Consider the following 23447-nt stretch of genomic DNA (forward strand, 5'->3'; position numbering starts at 1 on the left):
TGACAAGTATTTTAGATGAATGTTTAAGCCTTCTTTTCAAAAAAGTACTTAAGCCCGTGTCTAAACTTCAAAAATGTAACTAACTCAAATTCACCATGCCAACTTCTTTCAGGGCATTTACTCAATATAGCAGGGGGGTTTAGTATACTGAATATGAAATAGAGCAAATGAAGAGAAGAAAACACAGAGAGATTTACACTTCTGTCTAGACCAAGCTCTAACTGCGGGCAGCAAGGCAATGAGCATGTGCCAGAATGAGCATTAAACTGGACGGATGCCAACTTTTTTATTGCGAGTAACCTCTTGCAGCTGGAGCCTATTCACTGGAAGGAAAAGGCAGAGCCACCAATGACTTCGTGGCGCAAAACCAGAGCGCTCCAGAGTGGAAGAATTAGCTCATGGTCTACTTCTTGGCAAAATCCTGGAGAGTTTATAAACACAAAAATATACTATAAAACGTAATTGTAAGTGGGGCTTTGTTTAGTACGATTTACCCTAAGTCAGAGTTGGGTCTTTCTGGTTGACTGGTTGGTTGACACTTGCCTCATGCACCATGCCGTTGGACAGTGGGATCGGCATTTTCCAAAAGAGATGCTGTGCTCTGGCTTCACTTGGCTTACCAGTGGTGCCTATAAGGCTCCTAAGACGCTGCCAGAGCAACAGCTGGGAATATATTCTGATCACAAATGCACCTGTTTCCTCTCTGTAGAGGAACTGCACAGAAAGTCACTCCCATTTCTTGAATAAATTCCTACTGGTGATCTGTTCAGCCCAACTGCTAGTTGCTGCAGCAGTAGGAGACAAAGATAGTGTGTGCCCTGGGCGTCCCAGTCCTTCCAGCCGTGCCAGGAGGTGGACTTCCAGCTTCATTCTCCAGATGGACATTTAATATCCTCAGGAGGGCTATCTATAGACATCCTTCAAAGTGCTGTGTGCTGAACTGAGAAACATAAATGCAGCTGCCTCAAATGGCAGCTTTGTTACAGGGCAGCAGAAAGAGATGAATTAGGTTTGTAACCGCTCCACCAGTCTGCTACATAACACAGACCAAATCACCATGTTGACCTTCTCTACTCCTTGCCTATCTAGCCGTCCTTTCTAACCTGCCAGTTTTGCATAATACTGAATTGCTTTTTATACATACCTGGTTAGATAAGATGGAATTTTTCAACCACAAAATGCAGTAATATGCACTGACTGATTAAAAACACATTTTTTTCCATAATATAACCTCTTAAATAAAATACAAACTTTCAGAAATGTTTAGGCAGACATCTGTAGAAGCCAGGACTTTAATAACACTGCATAAATTGTGGTTCTTTAGATGAGCTTTTTGCTTTCTCTTCCTATAAATGTCTGTCATTAGTTATGTGCAAAATTCAGAACTTCAGTTTTTGGAATGAATACTTCCCAGGTCTTGCTTGTGCAATATTAGATTAGGCATCTCATGAGTAGGAGCTCTTGTAGAACTCCTAGTTTTAAGTACATTCCGTGTCTTGGGAGTTCGGAAGTGGATGCAGCCAGGATGCTTCAGGACAGCTGTGCAACAGTTCAAGTTCTCCTTAACCCCCTTTGTTGCACTGGATTAGCCCATGGGGAAAAGAATGAGCTTATTAATCCTCTAGCTCTCCTCAATAAGTCTTTAATAACATGCTTTAAATGCAGGGTGTCTGGTATTTGTTGTGCTCTTTTAACACTTCAGCTTCCAGTTTGACTACTGCATTGAAGCAAAAAAAAAAAAATACATTTAGGCCTCAAATATATCTACAGGTTTGCAAACCTTGATTAGCTCACATAGCAGTCCGAGACTGGTTTTGGTTTTTAATTTAGTCAAATGCTTAATCTAGTTTTTCTTGAGCCTTGATTCCTGATCATTATTCTAGTCCTTCTTTGATTAATAATTCATTAGAAATAACGCTGAAACCCCCCAGATCCCAGCCAAGCCAACATTTGGATATTTTATAATAGTTTGATTGAAATGGGAATCTCTAAAAAAATTTACTTGTCCTATATTCAGTTTTGTCATTGTCTAAACTGGGACAAAGTTTTTATAACGTGTTTGAAGGCCCTGAGAAAACAAATTGCTTTCCCTGTTTAAAAGAAAATGGTATTTTCTCTTCTTTTTTTGTACATTCATTTCACATTATAGTATTGAAAATAACTAAGCAGTGTCAGTTCCATTGGTCTGTGTTCTTGGTAATCATGGTCCCTGTTACAGGCAGAATAGTTTTTTAGTATATATATTGTTTCTTGCCCAAACCTAGTACTGCACATCAAAGGAAAACTTTTCCTATAGTGTACTATATATGGCTTTCGTCCTGCCCTTTCTCCTCAGAGGTCCCAGCTCTGAGATTTCTCTTATGCTCTGAGGAAGGGAGAAGAAGCGGTGAAGGAAGGCTAAAGAGCATGGCAGCAAAGCAACTCACAAGGCGGATTAGAGTAATTAAATCGAAGGGCAGAGCCATGGCTGCAAGTGGCAAGCACCCACACCCATGGTATATTGGAGGGCATGGCTTTGCAGAGAAGTGAGAGCGCAATTGTAGGTTTTCCTTAGAATATTGTCCTCTCAGTTAGTAAAGATTTTATGTGGTCAAGAACCTGAAATGCTTGAATTCCCTTTAATTTTCACAATGTCCCATTTTAAATAAGGGTTAGTAAAAAAATAAATGACATGCCTATGAAATATGGAAATAGGCCCAACTTAGTTAACATCATTTAAGTCATAGTGGCTTCAAATGCAGCTATTTTTATTGCACTTTTAATAAAAATAGTCCTGGACAATTAATTAACAGTGCAGTATCTCATGGGTCTTTCTTTGTGATATACTGTAATCACTTGAGGTAAAAATCTTAGTCCCCAGGAGTGTATCAACATCATAGCTGTTATTTCTTTTCACATAGAAATGTGGAGTGCAGTGTCAAACTCTGCACATTTGAGACTTGAGGTCAATCATTCCTATTAACCGCAAATGTTACCATTCCCTGGCTGGAGAAATACAGGGTCGAGCATGTGTGTCCTACGGAAGAGTAGTCATCTGTTTCAGGACAAGTACATAGAATAAAAATTAGCTTAAGTTTTTCCATGTGCACCTGGCATGTCCATTTAAATAAAGAATACCAGAGGAAACATTAAACTCGCATACACCCAAAACCTGGCTCAAAACCATGCTTGATATTCTGGCAGTTCTTCTGGAATTGATTGACAAATTTTTTAATAGGTTAGACACAAGTCCTGGAGGCAACAGGCCTAGTTCATAGGGTATGTCACCACGACGAGGTGGAAACGTAACTGGAGCACATGCGAGCATAACTTCTTCGAGTTAGGGGGAAAAACACTTGCAGTGAAGATGTGGTTGCATGGACTTGTGTTAGCGACAGAGTGTATGTTTATGATCTCCAGCCCCAGCCAGCCTGCATGTACTAAAGACTGATCTGCCACGTCAACACCGCTCTGCTTGCCCTGCTAGCTTGAGTAAGTTAGGATATGATCACACTTCTGCTTTGTGGCATTTTATTCTTCATCTGTTTTACTGCAGGGGAACTGTGTGGCTTTTGGTTACACGCTTTAACCAACCAAATCTGAAAATATATAACCTCTGTTTCAGTTTGACCATTTGTAAAGAGATGATGGGAGGGTGGCTCTGGTTCTCATGAAACCTGTGTAATTACTTAACCTGATTTCCACTATGCAGGGCACTGATAAGCCCAGAAAGCTCTCCAAAGATGTTTTCTTCTTTAAACCAGGAGGTAGCCTCAAAATATGCCTTACCCTGGTCAGTTCTACACCAGGAGCAAAGGAAATGCAAACTGCTGTCAGTGTGCGCTGCCGAAGGGCTTTGATCATGATGGATTTGATGGAAATGGTGAGCAAGGCTGTTGTTACAAAGTACTGTCCCACAGTGTGTGAGTCTTAGCATGTGCTGCAGTTTCAGTGGATCAGTTCTCAAAACCTTCCAGTAAGCAGTGAGTAGGAAATACAAATGCATACTTACATTTAACAATGGCAGGAAAAAGAATATTTTTAATGAGAAAAAGACAGTGGCTTTAATTCAAATGGAATTTAAAATCTCATTGTAGGTGTTAGCTATATGTTCTATCTTGTGGCCCTTTGAATAGACATTTTTTTATGGACCAGGAAAATGCCTCTGAGAAGATCATCTCTGGGATGTTGTTGTTTTAGAATCATAGAATAGTTTGGGTTGGAAGGGACCTTTAAAGGTCAGCTAGTCCTACCCCCCTACCGTGAGCACGGGGAGTTTTCTCTGCTGTGACGTAAGGCAGGAGCACACAAGTCAGCATTTTTCTTCTTAAGAAGCTTACATTAATTTATTTTGACAGCATTTTCAACCCATATAGTAGCTTAGGACTATCTGTTTGTGCTACCTTCCTATTTTAGACAAGCAATGCTTTGCGTGAGACTGTTAATTTGGCAAAGGGCATGGGTTCACATTTGGTTTTCATAGACTGATGGATTTAAAGGCCAGAAGAGACCATTATGATCATCTAGTCTGACCTCCCACTTCAATCAGGGCACAAGCCTCACGCAATTGTTACTGCAACAAGATCATGACTTCAGCGTGAGCTAGACAGCAGCTTAAAGAAGGCATCCAGTCCTGAACTGCCTTCCTCTAATTTTTTGCATTAATTTTTCCAACTTCAGACTCCAGTCCCTGGATCATATCATTTTATAGGCATGCAGAGTCAAAATGAAACATCATCCTCAACTGTCCTTTTCGATTACATGTCTGTGATTCCATCTACTTGGACTTATCCCAAGATTATAGGAATATTTATGTTGTATAGTTGTCAGACCATGCTAAATGGACAATAAGCATTCTTTTCACTTTGTACTGGATATTGTAAGAACAGTTGCAAAGCACGCATGGAATGTCAAGATCTTGGGCTAGGTCTGCAGCATGCAGGCTACGTCAGGAAGCATTCAGCCTGGCTTTTGGTTTTTGAGAGTAGTTTGCATCCACTGAGTTAAAGTGCATGAAGCCTGTTCACAGAGCAAATGCACAACAACTATTGTCCTTGTTTTAAAAACCAACCCCTGCATTTCTAAGGTTAGTTTTTAATAGACAGGTAACGATGAAAATTGGCAAGTGACAAAAAAAGATAAGGAAAGGCAGGTGGAAATGTTTAAGAAATTGCCGTTTATCTAGAACATTTCCAAAAATACAGTTATAATTTGGTTTGCCTAAGAAAATGGCAATAGAACATCAGATGGGAGGAAGGAAGATACTTTGAATAAGCTTATTCTGCCACTTGTTTTCACACATACTCATAATAATGTGGGAGCACGCTTTCTCCAGGCTTAAAACCTGGCTACAATTCACTATCCCGGGAATTCTGGTCTACAGCACTGGATCAATTTTTCAAGATGGCCAGAGCTCCAAATCTGGCATTAAAGTTTTACGCAACCTGGGAAGTTTCAGGTGTGGATGTGAAATGAGTTTGTGGCACTATGGAAAGTCCGTGAGCAAGTTAAACTACTTCTGAAATTTAAAAGTCTTTCAGGCCCTTTCCAGCTCCCCCTATCCAGAGTAAAGAAAGAGTACAGGGCTTGAACTCTGCTTCTGGTACGTGCTATCATGTGGTAGCCAAAGTGGTGCCATGGTCCGTATGGGAATGGAACAGGGGAAAGAACTAGAAGAAGATACTGCCAAGAGAAAATCCAGGTAAACATACTGTAAGAATTGATCGATTTTTATGACCTTTAAAACTTTCAAGTCAGGCCGGTTTTAAGAGCTGCCATTCAAGTACTTACCCTAGTGAAACTGAAAAGATTGACATTAATTTCAGAAAGCAGCTGCCATAGTTCTTGCTATTTAGTAAAGCATTAACATAAACTGATGTTCTTCAGCAGAAGTTTATCAAAGTTCTGATACTTCTTGACATAAAAAGACCCCAATCTCTTGCATACCAAACTGCAAGGAAACAAAATTCCAGGCTTTCCAGTTTGAAAATGACACCGTTCAAGGAGCTAGAGCACAGGAATGCATTAACTCTAATTTTTGTAAGGCAACTCACTTGTTTAGTAGTTATCTTCCATTTTCACAATTGGGTAGTGCAGAGGACATCAAGAGACCTGTGTGAAACCATAATAATATAGATAGGTTTATGTTTACAATCACTGGTTAGAGAACTTATTCTAAAATTTTGTTCTTTATCCAGGATTTGAAAATATCCTGGATATAATAATCTATATGTAATCTATGGGTAAATAAATTTCTGTTTCAGAGAAAAATACTTACTCTTCATATATTAATGGCCTTAGTTCAAGACACTTTCAGGTTATTGAAAATCACTGCAGTATTCCATAACAGCTTTGAGAACATTTTTTCTATATAGTATGTGAAGGTCCCAACGGTTAGCATTTATTGTGTCCAATAATATGTTTGAAATTAGACAATCCCAATCAAGAATTTACATTTTTCATTTTAAATCTTTTGGTATAAAATATTAGAATATGTACAAAATGAATATATGAGCAATAAGAAGGTATATAAATATAATTTCAAGAGTATTTGCACATTTGGACCCTCCCTTAACAAACTTGTTTTTAAAGACAAAGGTTATCTGATACTGTAACTATATATGGTATTTTGACTTTGCATGTGAGTCTCAGCTCTACAGAGGGACATCTAACAGCACAGCAAACATGCCTTTGTAATTAAATGGTCGTTTACAGTACAGCCTATGGAAATATAAGATACAGCTCAAACTGTTCGGTGAAGAATGCCCATTCTTGTTACTCTTTGTTTTAATGGGCTATAAAATAAATGCAGTATAGAAGGTATTTTTACAGCCAGAGCTTGTGATACACGATATGCGTGGCTGTGCTGGGACGAAAATGCCAAAATTATGTACTTCAAACACCCATCACGCTTCTCGGAAGGGTTATATACGTAAAGCCATCAAAATCCGGTGCTGTCTTTAATGGAACAGGACTGACTGCTCCTCCAGTGTTTATAGCATCAGCCCTGGTAAATGCCAAAGTACGTATGGTTCAGCAGTGAAATACTGCCAGCTTGATTCGTTTGTAGCCATATGCAAGAAGGAGTAAGGAGACTGCACAGCTGCAGAAAGGAAGGGCAAAAACCAAAGTGTTTTAAAACAGCATTAAATAGGCAGGGAGTAACAGCACCAGACAACGCACACGCGCACACATTAAATGCACGCATGGAGGTGGTAAGGGGACGCGGTGGAAAGGATGAGAGAAGTCAGGTGAGTTCATGGTAGCTGAAGGGACTTAAGCCACGGAATAGATACATCGGGGGAGAAGGAGTAGTGTGAAGAGAAGCAGCCCATTAATAAAAGATGAGGAGGGATGAAATTAATGAGAGCTCTGCAGAGACACTACAGCCCTTGTGAAGAGAGAAGCACGGGGCCCAGTTCTGGTATGCTTGTTCAGTACTTCCTAGAGACCGGGGGCTGCGCAGAGGACAAAGTACAGGGACTGTCAGCCTGTCAGGAATACTAAGCAAGGGACTAGTCTCACACGCTTACATAGGTGAATAACTATGAGGAACAGCTTGTCACACCAGCAGTCCCCTGGATTTTGAAAATGAAATATATGCCCCTGAAGTTACTGAAATAAATGACTCTTTTTAATGGCTTGCTTCCTTTTTTTCCTTCTTCTTTTTCATGTACTCATATATTTCCAGAGGTTTTTTTATCTCTGTGGAATCTTTGCATTTAGGCAAAACCAGGCGGTTTTCATGCCCATGTGTTTCCAGAAGATGGAATTTCACATAGAATAGCAGTTATCTCGGGATGTGGAGTAAAAAGCGAGGAGCAGGTAGTTGCAAGCTCCATGGTGCACGGCAGGGTCCTGGTCCCAAGGCAGCCATTCCAGGGAGCAGGTCACAGCCGTCACAGACCTCCTCCTCCTCATGCTTGGATTTCCTTCCTGTGGATAGGGAGAGGAATCTCACAGGCAGTTGCACAGTGGCCAGGATGCGGCCTCAGATCTGGAAGCTGGAAAGCACTCTGATCTCCCACAGTTGCAAATATTTATTGCAGCCATAATCAGTTGATAAACACAGACAAGTTCTCTCTTAAGAAGAATTAGTGAAGGCTCAACCTGTGAGTAGATATGTCATTCTTACGCGTAGAAAGGATGTTTTTCTTTAGAAATATTTATTAAAAAATGTAAGTCTATTGAACTAGGGAATTAAATCAATCAGATCAATCCCCTCCAGCACTGTGAATCCCAGGAAGAAAGTGCTGACCCATCTACTGGGTCCTTACAAATACAGTCCCAAAGAGGGACATACTTGGAGACCTCAATAAGCAACAGGCTTTTAAATTCAGGTGTTAGATTCAAAAAGAGTTCTTGACCAAAATAAATCACTTTTTTTGGTGAAAAGTTTTTAGCCTCCCTACTGTTCTCCTTACTCCTTTTTTTTCCCCCTGACTAAAACTAATTGCTTAATCTAGTTTTTAGAAACTCTGTTTTCTAGAATTCACTCTTATCTTGAACTTCTCTGCTCTCTTGTCTTGTCATACTCGATGCATAGACAAAATATTTAATGGAGCATATCAAAATGAAAGTCTCATGTTCATACCTGTGTAATTACAAAATTCAGAAAAGATATCCATTTTTCAACTGTTCACCTAAACATTAAATTCTTCAAAATGCTAATGTGTTCTTTTCTTTCTTTTTGACAGCAAAATCTGGAGAGTAACCTCACCAACCTTATTAAGAGGAATACTGAACTGGAAACTCTTTTGGCAAAACTCATTCAGACCTGTCAACATGTAGAAGTGAGTACTGACCTCCATTTGAAATACTTGAAAACTTAATTACATTCACTTCTAGCACTTAGGAACAAAAGTTGAAGCAAAAAAACCAACAAGCGCAGAACTAAATTAAAATAGTGGTAGTCTGATTTGGAGCTTTTTCACTGATAAATGGTGTTCTCAATACAGATGACCTCCTTTACATCCTTCGTATCCCCTTTTAATTACGATATGTTTGTATGGCTCCCACCACTGCTATATGCGAGCGCATCACTCACTATCTGTAACATGTTTATCTTTTTGAGTCCTTTGTGAGGTAGAGTAATAATTACAGATGGAAAACTAAGGCAAAGAAATAGTAACGCCCAGATCCACAATGATATTTGGGTTTCTATCGGCCACTGATCTTTTTTTCTTCTTCATCAGAATTAAGTATCTAACTACATACGTGGACTCAAAAGTCATACATTAAATATATCTATCTTCAGAAGAAGAAAGATGCCTACAGACCTTTGAGTTGCCTCAGTTACGTATTCTACTTTGATTATCACAGAAAATCTTTGGCAGGGAGGGACCTGAATCCATATTTCCCCAAAATCTGGGGGATTTTTTAGATGGTCCCATGGGGCCTGCTGCTCTACATGAAAATTAAAATAATCACAGACTAATTCAGCCATGGGAGCCGACACAGGAGCAGATCAGAGTCTTTTTTAGCAAACCTTTTCTTTTTACTTTTTGCCACGCTATAAGACCTTTTCAATTCCTTATAGTACATCCACGTCAACAAAGCCCAAACCACTATGAACAAAAAGCTTCCATATCATAAAAAACTTGCAAAAGACAACATGAGTTTGTGCTTTCTGCCAGTAAATATTATACAAACATCCCCATGGCATCAAAACTTTATCACCAGTGCTTTCCTTGTTGTCAGTCTCAGCCATGAGACCCAGGTGACACACCAGGTACTAAACATTTTTACCCCTCCTCCAGGTAAATTGTGGCTGAGAAACACTGGAAGACTAGGAAAGGCTCAACATCGTGAGGCACATCTGCTTGCTGACAGATATACTGGATTCACTGAGATACACCAAGTTCATCATTTGCAGTGCTATCAGTTTTCCTAAGTTCCAAACTCAATTTAAGATGGCATGGGAAAGTTAATGGGGTAGGAATCAGAGGAGCTGGCACAAGATAAATACTGCTGGTTTACAGTGGAACAAGCTTTAGACCTCAACCACAGAGAAAAGGTATTTTTCACTTTCCCTGATGTTTAGCAGGGAAAACTTATTTTCCCTGTGAAAAATGGTTGAGTTTTTGTTTGCATTACAATGCTGTCTGTTGACAGGCTTCTGCGTAGGACCATTTCACTTTTGACTGCATTGCAATTCCTGCAGCGCCTCGCTTATTCAGAGAAGGGTGCACTGTATGTTCCTAGCAGGCAGGCAGTATTAAATAATAGTGTTGTGTGGAAAAGGTATTCCACTTTGAGTATGGTTGTCTATATATGTGAAAGGAAGCCAGGTTTCTTCACCAGTTTTACTTGGGGAATAGCCCTGGGGAATTTGAGAGAGGAAGGTAGCCTTCATCCAGAGCTTCTGAAACATGGATATAGTTTAAGAGAACGTTAGCTGTGACATAAACTGCTGTAACACAGCCACCTGCCGGCTCTGCGGAAAGGCACTTGGTTTTTAGAGAAGCCTCTTTTTCTTCCTTATAAAGTCCTGTGGAAGTTCTCCATAGGGCTGCTTCTTTTCTGTCTTTTTCACACTAAAATTCAGTGACCTAATTAAGCCCAAGAGCAACTTTTGCTTGTGAATAGATTCAAAGTCACATCTTGAAAATCTGGCATCTGCTTAAGTACCTTGTTGACTGTGGCAATGGCACATGCTGCAGAAAAAAAGAAAGAAAAAAAGAAACCCACCCCAAAAACCTAAAGCAAACTAAAAAACCCAAACCCCCAACAAAACAAAAAAACCCAAGACTGTTCTTCCAAAGAGATCATCTTATCCATTCTTCTGTCTGCCCCACCTCTGTGGAGCCTCACTGACTTCATGGGGCTCAACAGAACCATAAAAGTCTATCCACAGTATCAGACCTGAGGTGAACGGGTTGAGTTCTTTATATAGGCAGCAGTAACGTCAGGCAGAACAACTGTAGTATCAGCTGGAACGACTGTAGTAGGTAATGAGAGACAGAGACAAGGCACGTTGTCTTCCACCGTATATAAAACCCACGAAGCAGATGGGCCCAGGACAGCATAAGGCCTCTTCTTCATTAGTGGCCTATGTCCAAGATGGGCTAGATCTGGAAAATTTAAAATCGTTCCTCCGTCTCCTCTGCAATTCTGCAATATATTACCAACTCTAAGGTTTAGTATTACAAAAAATCCAACTTGTTCAACTGGTAACAGATGCGCTACTGTCCCTGGAGCCCTGTTTTAGAAAATTTCTCTGTAGACATAAAGCAATAGCAGCAAAGTTGTTAATGAATTCCTACCACGTTTTATTCGTCAAATTAGTCTAATTAGCATTTAAATTAGCTAAATATTAAGAAATTAGCTTCAGTCAAAACCCTGGACCTAGGCCGTGCTGGAAATCAGGCAAGTGGGGATGTGGAAGTAAACTTTAAAGCTATCTCTGTCTCTCAGAACTCTGTGAAAATTTCAGATATCCTGTGAATATTTCCAATGTTGGAGAAGCTGAGGCTTAGAGAGATTTTTAAAAAGTCAGTATGCTCTCTTTCTTTGTGCTTCTTCATGACAGAAATTTACCCCAAGCCAGAAACCTGAATGAAGCAAACAGTATATTGTTTGTAACATTAATGTTACAAATTTAAAATTACAAAATGTTAGGAAAAGAAAAGCTGAAGCTTCCAATGATTGTATTAGTGTTGCCATATGAACTCAGTCAAAGGTTGAAACCGAACAAGTAGTTAATTTTATAGGAAATGTTTTCTTTTTCATTTTTTGATACAATATATTACAGATGATGATGTAGAATATATTGTATACAGTTTGTAAGCATGTAAAAATATAGGTGGTGCACTGTAAAACTGCTGTTACATACCTAGATTTTCCTTACCTAATTTTAAATCATTTTAATAATGTCATTTTAATGTTTATTTAGATTTTGGGGGGTTTAAAACCAGTTGGAAAAAAAAAGAAAAGAGGCTTTGGGTTTCCCACATAATTTGAACTTTGAAAAACAAGGAGGGAAAGAAAATTATTATTCCTTGTGTTAAAGTTACCAAGTTTTTATTGAGGGGTAGATAAACTTTAAAAAAAGTTATGCTAATTAACATTTATTTGTAGAAATAAACACTGGCATTTTTTAAAGCCTTTGTCCTGTCAGAAACCAAAAAATTCAATATTACATGAAAAATGAAAGAGGAAGGTCTTTTTTGGCTGTTGATATGGAGCAGAAGCTGATGTTTCCGAAAATGAACAACAAACAGGCTCTGTGTCTTTTGAATAAATGAATCACCAGCCAAACCAAATGTTGTCTCAGAGCCACTGTTTCTCATCAACCAAGTGAGCTGTTAATGGCTTCCCAGCAACCAGCTTCGCTGCAGATTAATTATCTGCCCATACATCCTCTGCATCAGGCGATTGAAACTTCATCGATAGCAAAGGCCAAATCCCAGTCTCTCTGTGTTTTAAAACTGATGTTTATTCCCTTCCGAAAGAGAGTTGTTTTCACTTTCTGCTCACATGAGCAGGCAAGGACTGATCGGGGAGGTTCGTTATCTGGAAGCCTTCCAGCCACCGAGGAGGGGGGATCTGGGGCTGCCTTTCATCGCAGCAACGGAGGCATAAATCTTGCCTATTTTTAGATGGAGTTTATCAATTTATGACAAGATTTATCCTGATGGGGGACCTGATCTTGGGAGACTGAAGAAGTCCGGTCTTGCATTCCTGTGGGTGGTTCTGGGCATATCAGTGGAAAAACTTTTGCGAATAAATCAAGCCAAACTTGTATTCTTTACTGCTTTCTGCTTTACTGCTTTTCTGTATTCTTTACTGTTATTCTTTACTGCTATTCTGTACTGCTTTCAAGTACAGCAGAGATATTATTAAGCATTTTATAGTATCTGAATGACTGATTTCATGCCTAATATGGAAGTATAATCTGTGCTAATACTTTGTTTATGGCAACGCTTAATTTTTAAAATCCCATTTTCTCAATGGGAACCACACCCTGAAAAGTGAACACTTGAGACTGTAACATGCTTTCTGTCCCAAATCTTTCTGTTTTGTTAGGAGCATCCTGGCACATTGGTTTTACTCATCTTTCAGACACACCCTTAACATGTTTTTTGGTTTACACTCATTTTTCCATCTTTCCGCTCTCCCTTCCTCTGTAATCCTGTCTGTCATTTCTTGGCTTCGCAGAAAATCCGAAGGCTGTTAATCAGGAAAGTTTTGTTTGCCTTCCTTGGAGACGATGGCAGGTCTACAACCTCACGCCTTTGGCCAGGCTGCTTTCTGCAGAGCACCCCCTCACTCGGGGCAGCTCGCTGGGTTGGCCCCGGTGATTCGGCTCTGCTCCTCACTCCTCCCCAGGGACAGCAGGATTGGCTGCGTCAAATGAGAAACTGGTTCATAGGATAAAATACAGTTTTCTCCACAAACTGAGAAAATGGCGTAGAAATGGCTACTAATCTGAAATGTGTTCATTTGTAGTCCTATTTCACAGCATTCACGCATCTCATAGTATCTGCAGAAAACTTTTTAAAAAGCATTAAAAACCATCCTGGAGAATTTTATCTTTAAATTCTGTGGACATTCACCCAATGAGAGAGCCTTCTAGCATGTGGCTAAATCAGCGTGTGGCTCTTAAAAGTCCATAAAAACATCTGTGCATGTCAGGAAAGCAGCTACTTAGTTCTGGAGCTATTATAAGGGAAAGATGTTTGAGGGAAAAGGAAGTAATGTAAATATTTATGCTTTGGCATGACTTAACAGTCTAGGTACAAGCCCTCTACCTCAGCTGAGGGAGAAGAGGCTCTAGCTCGATCCAGTCCCACTGGGTGAAACAAGGCTGCAGTAATTCGCACATAACCAATGTGCTACGCAAATTGCTCGTGTGAATATCTGAAAATTTCTGTAGGAGCCTTGGACGAATCTTCCAAAATCACTGTTGTAAAATCAGGATTGACAGGCCTAGGATATAGTGATATAGGTTAATCCCCAGGTGATAGCATTCCCGTGGCCGTACCAACCCACCTGCAGGTCTCCCTGCCTCCCACCGTGTGCTGGAGGGGCATCAGGGCGGCGGTGCCCCGGGGTGGCCCTTGGCACCCCTCCCCTCCCTGCCCCCCTGCGCGCTGCAGCACTGCCGCCCTCCCCGGCACCCCCGCCACCGGCAGGGCGATGGGGCCGCATCCTGCCCTGCCGACCCGTGGCTTTGCCAGCTGTGCGCAGCTCCGGATTTAGCCGCTTCTCAGTTGAATCAGGGAAGGATTTAATGCTGTGAGCACTGAGGTTCTCCCCTTGGTTTTAGCGTCACAGGTTTCTCTGGCTGACAAAGTGCTATGTCACAGCAAATTTGCTTCTTTGTCATAGTTTCCAAGGCGCATTGCTTCTATGAATGAGTGAGGCTTCTGCAAACGTCTTTTAGATCATGACATTAATTGGCAGGAGGCACAAATTTGAGCATGAGCCTCTTCTGCCAGTTACTTTTTTCCTAAGCAATGTGAGTTTTGTTTCTGGACTTTTTTCTCATCTCTTCTAGGAAATATATGATTGAATGTCTGTTATATAGTCAGTACCATGAAGGTGCTCTCATCTGTTAGGCAGAAACATAATCTGAACTCAGCTGGAGGAAAAATTGGAGCTATTATCTAGGGGGGAGGGGAAAGGAAATAGGTTTTGCTTGTAGACAGCTTTATAACATCTGTACCTCAGTCTTTCTGTTTGTTTTGTTTTGTTTTCAATTCACCAAACGTCATAGGAAGCAAATTCTGGACACCGCTGCAAAATCATTTTTGGTTGTGTAAAGAAGGGAAGGCATTTTCCTCTAACTGTGTAACCCTCAAACTGCTGCAGCCTTTGTTTTCTGTTTGTAATGGGAATGCTCAGTTCCTAGCTCACTTCTAAAGATCTGCTGCAGGCTAAATCTCAGCATAAAGTTCCCAGTCAAAATTTGGTTTTGTGTGTGTCACAGTGTAGTTTTTATAGCCATGTTATATAATCACCTGAAAAAAAAGTGGTATACTGAAAGACCCTTTATTTCACCAGCACAGAGACTGAACACTCACACATATTAGGTGCATTTTAAATCAGTGTAACAACAGTAGTCCAAACGTGATGAAGAGAAGATGGCAGCACCTGGAAAATCCTGCTGTTGCAGTTTTTTGTGTGCCTGATCAAAAAGAAATGAGCCAAATGGGAAAATTATAAATAATGAAAATTCGAACCTCTGGTAAGACTTCAGCTACAAGAGAGCTTCTTCAAATCTTGCAACAAAATGTCTCCATCGATTAATATATAAGATACATGTAGCATTTCTGTTACTGGAGGGACAGCAAAATCAAAACTCGGCTGTCAGAGTGATGCCCCGAGGACATTCAAACAATAAAGAGGCTTTGTCTGTGACAATAAAAACCAGTGGGTACTCTGTTTTCATTAAGTTTCGTGGTACTCGCTCCTTCTTGAGATCTGGGACCATTTCAATCAAAGCCCAAGTAAACTGAGAAGTTCTCATTAGGAAAATTTAGGTGGAAAGCCTGTATCTAAATCCTGGTGTCTGAAACTGCAGCAAATGGCCTTCGCAGTCATACAAAGCTGACCACTAGCACTTCGGAATTAGGGATCTACTTTGATGGGGTTTTTTAGATAGTAGGAAAGGAGCAACGGGTTAAATAAGTGTTTACCATCACCGTGGGCAGATAACTTGGACAGTAGCGCCACTGAAAGCTGCTTTTTCCTCTGCTCCAGTATCTTCTGGTTTTGCTAAGATACTTGTTCAGCAGCTAAATTTATTTGCTATATTTAAGCGCTAGAAGTAACTGACATTTTTCCTTTTGTGAAATAGACAGGAAAACATGACTTGAAGGAAATCTTTCTCAATAGGAGACTAATTAGCACACTTCATGATGTGTATAAAACCCTAAGGAAGTTTCAGCATTAGTTTCTTAAGACAGTTTCTAATGAGAGAGGGTACAAGAGTACTTTCTCTATTAACATTGTTCAGATGAAATTTATGGCATGATCTACTTTTGATTTCTAATTACTTCAGTTCTACATTTAATTCCACTCTCATATAACTTGATTTCATTCAGTGAAAATCTCAGGTAAGCGTTAGTCAGAGTCTTAATTTTACATAACATTAGAAAAAAGAGAAACTAAAGAAATAAAAACTAGCGAAACATGCTGCATAGCATATGGCAATACAGAATATTCATACAAGGATGTCCCAAGTTGCATATACAGTAAGCCATAGCCTAGTAGTCAAATTCTTTAATTGTTGTCACAAATGTATTATTGGTCCTATATAACATATTGATCCTATATTAAAGGTATAATTAATTGGTCCTATATATGTATAGAACTGCAGCACTTATCATACATTTTTGTTCAGATTAGGCACGTGCTGGAATATGTCAATGCACCTACAACTGTTTTGTAGCTTCTGGAAATTGGAGTCATAATTATGATAGTGGTCACACAGATTGTATATAAACTAACAGCAGTGCTTGCCATTGCCTGTTAAGGCGGCCGGTTCCCATTGGCTCCATCTCTCCCTCTGTCTCACATCCATACACACGTATGTGTTCACAGTCTCGTTAGACTGATATTCCTGCAAAAATTTGGCCTTAGACTAAAAAATGGGGTTTAGTTCACTGTTAATCACTGGTTAACTAATACAGCAGGTAATAACTCTGTGCCTGCCATCAGAGAATATAACTTGTCGGTCAAAATGTTGTTACTTTTTGGAACCTTTTACATTTACCTTTTATGGGAACAAAATACTCCCAAGTTCCTCCTTTTTCTGCCTAATGTAAATAGCTGAAGAGTAATTAGAGCAGCAAGGAGACCAAAGACGTTGGTCCTCTAGTAAGTGTGTTAAACGCTAGGCTACAGTCCCCAGATCCTGGATGAGAGCGTTAAGTACTGAGCTGTTGGTTACACTTGCTTCATCTTCATCAAAGGACGGGCAGTCCTTTGAACTTCAGTGATTATTTAATTGTTTTTGTTTTTCTACCCTAAAAGAAACACACCAAGTGGAATATTTTGCTCAACTTGAAACAAAGGCTTAACGTCAGCAGGAAAAACAAAATAACAGCAATAAATAAGTAAATATAGTTCAATTCAAACAATATTTTCATTATTTAGGTTCAAAGAAAGGACTAACATAAAGGACAAAAATAATGACTGAAAATAAATGATTAATACGATCCTTTTACTGCGTCTTAAAAAACCACATCCCTCTTAGGGCTTAGTTTCACAAAGAGCTTAATCTGATCTTAAGCCTCATTGCTGCCAAAAGTCTCCCCACCTCTGCCTCTGCCCTCCCCGTTGTGTTTCTTTACCGGCTTCCCATGCGTTTGTGCAACATCCGCATCAGCCAGGTGAGCTCAGCCCAGCCATTTCCCCAGGCGGCCACACCGGCTTCTGCGGATGGAAGGAAAATGGGAGTACCTTTTTTCTTTTTGGCAGTATGATCCCAGAGCAGTTTAACCCAGTTGTGAATCTGTGGTTTGTCTCTCAATAAACGTCTTTTCTCCAGTGTGCTTTCCTATCCTGAGAAATGTCAGCTATAGTTTCAACATGATGCTGCATTTGTGTTTTAGAAAAACAGTACTGGGTTCATTGAAGCAAGCCTAGTCGATGGGCTTTACAGCTGTCAGCACAAGTGTATCTGGAGTAGCTCTTTATGAGAACTTTCCAGATCATCTGAGTTTAAGATTTTTTTATGTTTTTAATGGAAAACTTATAAAAACAATTTGTTTGTTTTCCATGAAACTTCTGGTTTGGTTTGGTTTTGTTGTGTGATTAGATTGTGAATGTCACTAGAGGACTGCTAGGTTTCTTGCTGGTTAGTTTCTCAACAATGTGCTTTAAAGCACAGTGGGGAAAAATTTTAAAATAATATTTTAATAAGTAACATGAGTATTTCAAACTTGTGAAAAGGTTTACTTTTAGTCAAGATTGGGGCAGATAGTCTTATCAGCCTGACCCAAAGTGGTTTAGCTATCCTGGCCCAATCGATTCTTCATTCACAAAATTCCTAGGTAGGCAGAGTATTTTTGCGCTGACCTTTGTTTAACCTGCTCTGAGACTGCCTCTGAACACAGGTCTCCTGGTTAGAGATAGATGTGGAATGCAAACAAAAACAAAGCCTCTGGCACACTTGAAATGGGAGATGACCATTCCTTTCTCTTGCACCAATTCAGAATAAAGGAGTTGTAGATGATCCATTCAGATGGCAAGCTGATTAATATCACGTATTTCCAAAGGCACATTTTGTCATAATAGATAAAATCAGTTTTATGCTTAGACTCGATAAAGTCTGAAAAAGCTTTATTCCAAGAGTTGCTTTTGCTCTACAGAAGACTAAATTGAATAACCCGTAATATCAAGCAGGGATATGAAATGAAAGAAGTTTGAATCCATGACTCTCATATCCAGAAAAAGAAAGGGAAGAAATGTTTTCATAAATGCGCATTAATCATTATCCTTTGTATTTCCATTAAATAAATAAATGAAACATGGGTGATGTTAAAATATGGCTTCAACGTATTGTGACTCTATGAAGAAAAGTTATTCACTTTACAACGTGGAGTAATTAAAAAATAAATAGGCCTCTCTCTGTAGATGAGTATAATCCTTTAATTCATCTAGAGACTTTAATCCCAGAAAGTGTGTTCCACATCTACAGGACAATGAAGAAAGTTTTCCTAGAGTAAACAGGTATCAGCCATTATATTTCATAATTTTAGATTTTTTTTCCCTCAATTTCTGGGTTTGGTGTAAGGAGGAATTCGGGCTCAAAATCTAGGCTGATACATGTGGCAATGATGTTACAGCTGTTAAGTGGAATCGTTGCAATTTGCTTTTCTGAGATGTTTTTGTTTATTTGCGAGTATATAGTAATTCTAAAACCATCAACTCAACCCATGAACACAAGCTGGTACCTCTTCTTTACCTGTATGGCCACAACTGCAAAGAGATTATTTCTGAGGCATTTGAGACCATTTTTAAATAGTAAAGCTGAAACTCAGATTCATACCTTACTTTTCAAAGATCAGATTCTTTCTACAACCTACTTTCTTTCATTTTGCATAACTAGTGGAGGACTGGAGAATAAAAATTACTCTGGTTTTGATGAACTTATCCCAGACAGTGTAGTCTTAAAAAAGCAGGCCACCTCTAACTTAGGGTGTCTTATTTTGTTTGTCATTTAGAGATTATTTGCTGAAAAGACACATGTGCATTTCCACTTGCGGACAAAATTGCCTCACCCATAAGGAATCCCAGAGGCAAAGTTTTGCTCCTGCAAGGAAAATTCTGCTGAGACACTAAAAAATCCTTTGGTTCCAGTATATTAGTTGGGAAGTTTTCATGGGTATGAATCTAGCCCTCTGACACTCTGTTTGCCTCTGAATTAACCGGAGAAGCTCCCCCGTACCCTTGAACTTCTAACCATACTGTAGTTGTGTGATTTCCCAGACATCTGCTGGGGACTCTGAAACCACCACGTTCATTTTCTTATGACCTAAGCTGCAATTTAACTCAGGTCTCTGAAGATGAAAGCCAGGGAAACCTCTGCAGAGAGCAGAACACTTTCCAAAGCAGTTCTCAGCTTGTGGAGATGGGAGCAGCTGGCCTGCTCTCCCCTTCGGGTCAGGGGGGCTTGTTGTTTCCAGCTCTCTGTCAGACATCTGAGGAACCCCCGTTTTTCTTTTTTTGCTACACCCACTCCCTGAGGCAAAGGCCAGCAGTCCCTGTCTATCTGTCTGGAAAACCTGGAAAGAACCCTGAAATATTTTGTTTTCAGTAAACTGTCTGAGGTCTTCGGATATTACAGAAATAGAAATAAATTCCCCGCAAAAGCAGCAGGATTAGAATCAGTCCTTGCTTGCTTGTTTGTAGTAGAAAATGTCATCATTTTTGCTAAATTGTAACAAGGCCTCCTCATCGGTTTTAAAACAGTTTTGTGGCATGGAAGAGAAGTTTATAAAAATGATACCAACAGAAAACAAAACTTTAGGTTCAAAGTAGTTCTGGACACAGATTTTTAAGGAATTTGTTGATTCGGCAAACAAATCGGAATATGTTGATTCATTTGTTTTGGCAAATTTGTGGAATTTGCCAAAACTAAGTGTATTGATGTCAGTGAAATTTTCTACAGAAGGATGTCCCCAAGTCCAGCATAAACTCTCAGGCAATAGATGTCTCAGATTAAGGAGTCAACATTCATCTGGGATGGAGGAAGCCCAGATTTAAGTCTGCTCTCTGCATGATTCAGAGCCTCCCACAAGCAAAGTGAGCGATGCAGTCTCCAGACTTTTCTAATGCAGCTCTCAGTCTCTCTTAATAAACTCCTTGGAAAGAGGGCTTGTTTTTAATGTGGAAAAATGTAGAATGTAAAACCTCAAATATTTTCACCAGACAGTACTCGCATTCCTTGGCCAGTCCCAGCTGGAAGTTATTGTCAAGGTTGCTGTTCATCAAAGGACTCGAGCAGAAGGCAGAGCTTTATTCTGGTATTTCTGTAGCACCTGTACAGCGGAGCCCTGCTCCATGCCTGTGGCTCTTTGGTCTGACATACGACTCCTCAGAAACATACAAGTAAATAATATTCAATGCTAATCTCACAAATAGTCCCTTTAGGGCCACAGCTAATATGGTGCACTTAAAGTTAGGCATGTGCTCAATTATAAAGTTATTACTGAATCAGAGGCCTTGTAGGCTGAAAATTTGATTAAGGAGTATTTCAACTTGAGAAAAGCCCCCAGATTAAATGTTTTTTTTTTTCATACAAAGCTCAGACATATCAAATAATTTTGGAATATTCTTTTCACTTTTAATAAGCTTGTGCAAGCTATAAAGTTGGAAATGTCTTCAAATGAAGTTTATAAAAGAGTATACTTTTCAGATTTCAAAGAAAAAGAGAGGTCTGCAGTCAGTGTGTAAAAAATCCAAAGGTTTTTTCCAAGCGTTTTGTTTTTCTTAGTCTAGAGTTTTTTAAGTTAAGATTTAATTAATACTTTATTATTCAAACCAACCAGAGCATTAAATGAAACAATGTTGACTTAGCCTTCCTGTAACTCTATGTTTCATGACAGTTACCCCAAAGATTAATTAGATCTGCTCGACAAAATGAATTCGTGATGTAAGTGGTGATAGAAGTAACACTTTGAGTGGAAGCTACTCAAAAATCCTGTGAAGTGTTACCGTAATTACGTGCCAAAGTCGGCTCTGGCGTGAGCAGACCTCAGTGTCGACACAGAAGGAGTTGCGCCCATGTGCAGTGGATGTGATGGTTGCCCCTTTGGGATTCCCCACTCTTTGGTGGAATTTCAGTCCCCTAGTGAAACTGGAGTCGGGGGTGGGGAAACTGGTGCACTGGACGGCTCCTTGAAAACAGCTCTGCAGAGTTTCATGCCAAAGTACGGTGCGTGACGGGAGGGTGTGATGCAGCCGGGGTGGTGGGGTGACGAGAAGAAGGGGAATAGGAGGGGCAGTGCTGATTGACTAGTTCTTCTAGGCTCCCTGAGCGGTCAGTGGAGGGAGACTGGCGCTGCCAGAGGCTTTGGGTGAGCTGCTCCGTGGTCTGTCTCTCCTCGTGGACCATCGTGGGAAACCAGGCAGAGCGAACAGCTAACGTAAGGAGATAAATAGGCACCTGAAACTGCACGGTGGAAGTACCTTCTACATCTTCACCTACTGCGTGCAGATCTCCCCAGCACTTTCAGTACCATCTGACCCCTTCCAGAAACAAACATATTTTCTTTTTACAATCCTGATATCTTAATTAATAATTAAGCCTGTAAAATATGCAATCAAACTTTAATTTTATGAAGGTTTGAGAAGGATAATCCAAAACCTTAATGAAAGCAGGCCTTTGTAAACAAGTCCCCTCTTTGCCTGGAGGACACAATGTATTTCACGTAAGAAGGTTATTTGTAAAATTGGCCGTGGTCCAAATTTAGATATATAAGAATTTGCTTAATCTTAATGAGCTCCATAATGTGCTTACAGGTAAATGCATGTTTAAACACATTGTTGGAAGAAAAAAAAGGCGGCTGAGGCAGATCAAGGGGCTCATCGGACTGAAAAACAACCAAGGGGAGAAATACAGTTACTTGTCACCTGGAACTGTTCCCTGTTGTTGTTCACCACTAGCTCTTACTAGCCCAATGGAAAAGGTGACGTGGCTCTAGGAGCAATTGGCCAGGGCTGAAGATTGCTTTACCCTCTTAGCAAAGTGTGTATGGAAACACAGCTCTGAAATCACCCCTTTAAATTTTTCTTTATTCTAGATATGATTAGAATTTTTTGCCTTTTTCTCTGACTCTTTACACATACACTTAAGCTATACATACTACTATTGGTTTGTACAGAATGTTGACTTTTCACTGAAAAAATCAGTCTCCCTCAGAATCAAAACATTTTCAGCTGAGAACAAAACTGTTCTAAGTTTTCTTATTTTTTGATAAAAGTCAACATTTTCCATAGAAAGGTAATATTCTTTGTGAGTTTTTTTGCATTAAAAACAGTTTCACTGACTTACATATTTATACTGTAGAAAACGACATGAGCACAGCTATTATTTTCTATCTATCTGATTCATTGCTGAGGCAAAATGGTAGTAATAAAGGCAGTCAATACACATGGCTTGGTAATGTCGCTTGGATCTTTGGTAATTTGAATCTTTCAGGAACCACTATGTGGACTAAAAATAATAAACAATATTTTCAAGTGTTAAATTCGGCAAATCAAACATTAGGAATCATTATGAAAGTAATCAAGATGAAGTAGGGAACATATTGTGCCACTGTATGACTCCATAGTTTGTTTGCACCTTGAGTACTTAGCACAGTTCTGTTCCCCATAACAAAAAGGAGATGATAGACCTGGCAAAGTTTCAGAGAAGAAAAACAAGGATGATTGAAGGTATGGTACAGCTTTCATACAAGGAAAAACTGAATCACTATACAAGGAAAAACTTAATCACTTAAGCCTCTTTAATGTAGAAAAGAAGTCCTGCTAGAGGACAAAACAGTGATCTATAAAAGCACAAGCAGCACGGAGATTGTGGATAGGTATATCACCAGTTCACTGTCCTTTCCAGTAAAAGAACTTGGTATCATTAAATACAGCTGGAAGGAGACAGGTTCAAATGCCTCTAAAGGAGGCAGTTGTTCACTTGACTGTGAGTTAAGCTGTGGTGCTCATTGCTGTAGGATGGTGGGGATACTTAAAGTTTGCAGAGGTTGAAGGAGAGACTAAATAAATCCACGGAAGATAACTCTTCTGAGGGTTAGTAATGATGTAGAAATTGTGTCTGGTTCAAGAAGACTCTGAGCTGCAAGTGGTTGGAGGATGAGAAAATATTCATGGGAATCATCATACATGCTGGGACTTCTTCCTAAGATGCTTTCCTAGCAGATGCTGGCACTAGCAGCAGTGAGAGGCAGGATACTGCACTAGATGGGCTGTCTGATCCAGTACTTGTGCTCTTACGTGCATTA

General features: G+C 39.8%; 1 protein-coding gene across 1 annotated transcript in view; it reads left to right on the forward strand.

The window, feature by feature from the left end:
* Positions 1-23447, forward strand: part of MID1 (midline 1) — a 142354-nt gene that overhangs the window by 87949 nt on the left and 30958 nt on the right. The window contains exon 3 of the mRNA XM_075176364.1: positions 8676-8771. Coding sequence (XP_075032465.1) covers positions 8676-8771 — 96 coding nt within the window. The remainder of the gene's footprint in view (positions 1-8675; positions 8772-23447) is intronic.

This window comes from Calonectris borealis, chromosome 1 (genome assembly GCF_964195595.1).
Source record: "Calonectris borealis chromosome 1, bCalBor7.hap1.2, whole genome shotgun sequence".
Classification (NCBI taxonomy): domain Eukaryota; kingdom Metazoa; phylum Chordata; class Aves; order Procellariiformes; family Procellariidae; genus Calonectris; species Calonectris borealis.